Source organism: Dendroctonus ponderosae, unplaced genomic scaffold (genome assembly GCF_020466585.1).
Source record: "Dendroctonus ponderosae isolate FM_Combo_2020 unplaced genomic scaffold, Dpon_F_20191213v2 Dpon_F_20191213_6, whole genome shotgun sequence".
NCBI classification, from domain to species: domain Eukaryota; kingdom Metazoa; phylum Arthropoda; class Insecta; order Coleoptera; family Curculionidae; genus Dendroctonus; species Dendroctonus ponderosae.
The window spans coordinates 2,957,731-2,960,510 of NW_026018814.1; the positions used below are offsets into that span (position 1 = coordinate 2,957,731).

Here is a 2,780-nt window from a genome sequence, read left to right on the forward strand (position 1 = left end):
GAACCATGGATGGGGAAATGTTGGCAGTTTTCTCAAAAAAGGCTTGAATTCAAGAAGTTTCAGATTTGCGTGGTTTTTTTTTGAGTTGCAAAACCCACTTGAACATGACGCTGCTTTTTTTGAAGTTCCTCAAGAACCATTCGAGCCACAGAATTCGTTTTGGCATCGTTGGATAGAGAATTGAATGGGGAGGATTCATGACCCCCCCTGGATCCGCCCTTGCACTAGACACTACGGAAAAGGTTCGTAACTTGATTGTCGCGAAGTCGGTGAGTAACTAAACTGTTGTGGACACACGCACCACACGTTAAGTAGTGGAAAACGAAAATAAAACGGAACCCAAAGAGTAATTTCCGACAACTATTGCAACTCAGGTTAGAAGATGACGAACAAAAATTGCAAATAAACAAAATAGACAAACCCGGCGCACAGACAGGCATTCCAAAAGGGCACACTTTGCGAGCGGTTGCATTCATCTAGTGGAGCCATTTGTGCGTCCGGTTTGGCGGCACGATAACTAGAAACGAAATAAAAAAGAAGCGTAATACCAACCGGCAAAATGTCTACCTTGTCCGCCGGGGTACATGCATCGAAAGATGCGGCCCAGTTCTTCGGCCTGAATGCGTCCAGCGGGCGTCAACTCGCCGCCCCATTTCAGGATGAGCACTAGCGACGGCTCGACCGGCTTATCTACTAAAACAACTCGTGAAATCAGGGTGAAATTGCGCATTGCAACGCGTAAAAACAGTGTTGGCTGACTGCAGCCCTACAAAAAATTAAGCAAATCGATATACCATCGTCAGAACTTGAGCCGCGCGGTCGCCCTTTGGGTTGGTACTTCATCTGCACCTTGCGATTGATGCCCGAAAAATGGCCATACCTGAAACCAAATTGTTAGCGAAACTGTAGCTCTGATCGCACTGAAACATGCATTTCCAATACGGCCTTCAGTTGCTCCAATTTGCCCTGTTTCTCCTCGATCTCCGGTTCAGCTTCATGCTGATGGATCTCCGCCAGTAGGGAGCGCGCAATATCAAGAATCTCTTGAAGCTGCTTCGGGCGCTTCAGTTTAACGTGGCCGTGCTTGAAGCCATCGTATTTGTCAAAAATTTCGAAGAACCTAAAAAGGGAGGGAATTTAAAGAGTCCATTGGTAGATAGCAGTGGGGACTTACTTTGGATGGCGCACTTCAACCTTCATTTTTTGCTTCGGAGTGCGGTCGCCGTGCCGGATCACGGCAGTGACACAGCGCAACTCCATCATTTTGCCGAAAGTTGTGGGCACAATGGGTGGGTCGTCCAGCTGGAACGGCACTGACCATGGAATATGCAGCGTCGGAGCCAACTCTCTTAGAATCATGTTGCCTAGGATTTTCGCTGAATCGTCGTAGTACTTGTTGGAGTTCTTCACGAAGCTGAACCCGTTCACGTCGCATACAAACGATTTGCCTGGAAAGTTAATGGAAACGCGTCGTTTTTTGGGCCAACATAGTTCGATCGTACCGTTGGCGCGCAGCAAGTCAAAGCCGCACACCGCCTGCTTGAAAGCCAGGCACACTTTGCGCGAAATTAGCTTTTCCGCATTGCTCAGGATTACGGGGTAGCGAATTTCCTTGCCCTCACGATCCCTTTCCACTTTGCCGTCCAGCGCTGGCGATTTCCGCGCTTCTGCATGTGCATAGTCCGGGCCCACTGTATACACCTAGAACAAGCCGGGGATTTTACTAAGACAGCAGCGCTTGCTAAATCATGCCAGAACTTACCTTCACATCAGTGCCGTCGGTGGGCATAAAGTCCTCGTAGATGAAACTACCGGTTTTTCGCACCCTCGACTCGGGCGAGTACACGCTGCTTCGACTGCCAATCTACAAAAGCATATGCGCTTGATGAGTGGTAATTGGAGCCAAAGGATGAGGGTGTTTAAATGGCAACACGATTTAAATCAGTTTTTGGTGGCATCAGTGAACGTAAATTGATAATTCGAACATAATATGAGTGACACTTATATTATATTATAAACGGAAGCAGGATGCTTAAATGACGCAAAACTACCAACTATTGAAAACCAGGGCTCGGGAGATTTGCCAGATATTACCTTTCATGAGGTTGAAGCTGCATTGATAGAGACGAAAAATAACAAGGCACCAGGAGAAGATGAGATAGTGATTGAACAGATAAAGACAGGAGGACGAATATTGACCCAAGCTATATGTAAGCTATTCAACCTATGTTTGTTCTATGGACAAATTCCATCAGTGTGGAACAACTCAATAATCACCATCATGCACAAGAAAGGAGATATTGCAGACTTACAAAATTACCGTCCCATTAGTCTACTATCTCATCTATATAAAATGTTTATGAAAATTATAACAGATTGACGAATAAATTGGATTTCTATTAACCTGTAGAACAGGCAGGCTTCCGAGCGGGCTTTGGTACTAACGACGATCTTCAAGCAATGAAAACCCTTATTGAGAAATGCGTGGAATATAACCAGCCTTTAGCTCTAATTTTTGTAGACTTCGAGAAAGCATTCGACACTATCGACCAGTCAAAAATGCTCGAGGTGTTAACTGAATGCAGAATCGATCACAGATATATCACTCTTATAAAGAACATATACGCTGGAGCAACGGCACGTGTGAAACTGCACAAGTACACGAACAAGTTCCCAATCAGAAGGGGTGTGAGGCAAGGAGATACAATATCTCCAAAGTTATTTACCACCTTCTTAGAATTGATGTTCAAGAAGATCGATTTCAAAGATATGGGCATTAA

General features: G+C 45.3%; 3 protein-coding genes across 5 annotated transcripts in view; 2 read left to right on the forward strand and 1 right to left on the reverse strand.

Moving 5' to 3' along the window:
* Nucleotides 1–2,780, forward strand: part of LOC109536229 (inositol hexakisphosphate and diphosphoinositol-pentakisphosphate kinase) — a gene marked incomplete in the record, with an annotated part of 23,906 nt that overhangs the window by 10,328 nt on the left and 10,798 nt on the right.
* The window catches only part of LOC109536290, a 16,865-nt gene that overhangs the window by 5,567 nt on the left and 8,518 nt on the right, over nt 1–2,780 (forward strand). The gene's annotated exons all lie outside the window — the stretch shown is intronic.
* LOC125504933 (inositol hexakisphosphate and diphosphoinositol-pentakisphosphate kinase-like) lies at nt 185–1,889 on the reverse strand. 2 transcript variants are annotated; one of them, XM_048667704.1, is made up of 6 exons: nt 1,763–1,889; nt 1,503–1,701; nt 1,175–1,448; nt 932–1,120; nt 795–880; nt 185–690 (listed from the first exon to the last, which is right to left on the reverse strand). In XM_048667704.1, exons 1-6 carry the CDS (start codon nt 1,787–1,789, stop codon nt 518–520), a joined length of 948 nt encoding a protein of 315 aa, XP_048523661.1. In that variant the 5' UTR covers nt 1,790–1,889; the 3' UTR covers nt 185–517. The 2 variants fall into 2 exon arrangements, with proteins under 2 accessions (XP_048523661.1, XP_048523660.1); XM_048667703.1 differs by having other exon boundaries at nt 186–693; nt 1,763–1,888.

Bases quoted from the DNA above. Each gene is read 5' to 3' on its own strand.
- LOC125504933 (XM_048667703.1), bottom strand. From the start codon at position 1,789: ATGCCCACCGACGGCACTGATGTGAAG. The intron at 1,702-1,762 runs GTAAGTTCTGGC...GGCTTGTTCTAG, and splicing joins CCGACGGCACTGATGTGAAG to GTGTATACAGTGGGCCCGGA. The intron at 881-931 runs GCATGTTTCAGT...ATTTGGTTTCAG, and splicing joins CTGAAGGCCGTATTGGAAAT to GTATGGCCATTTTTCGGGCA.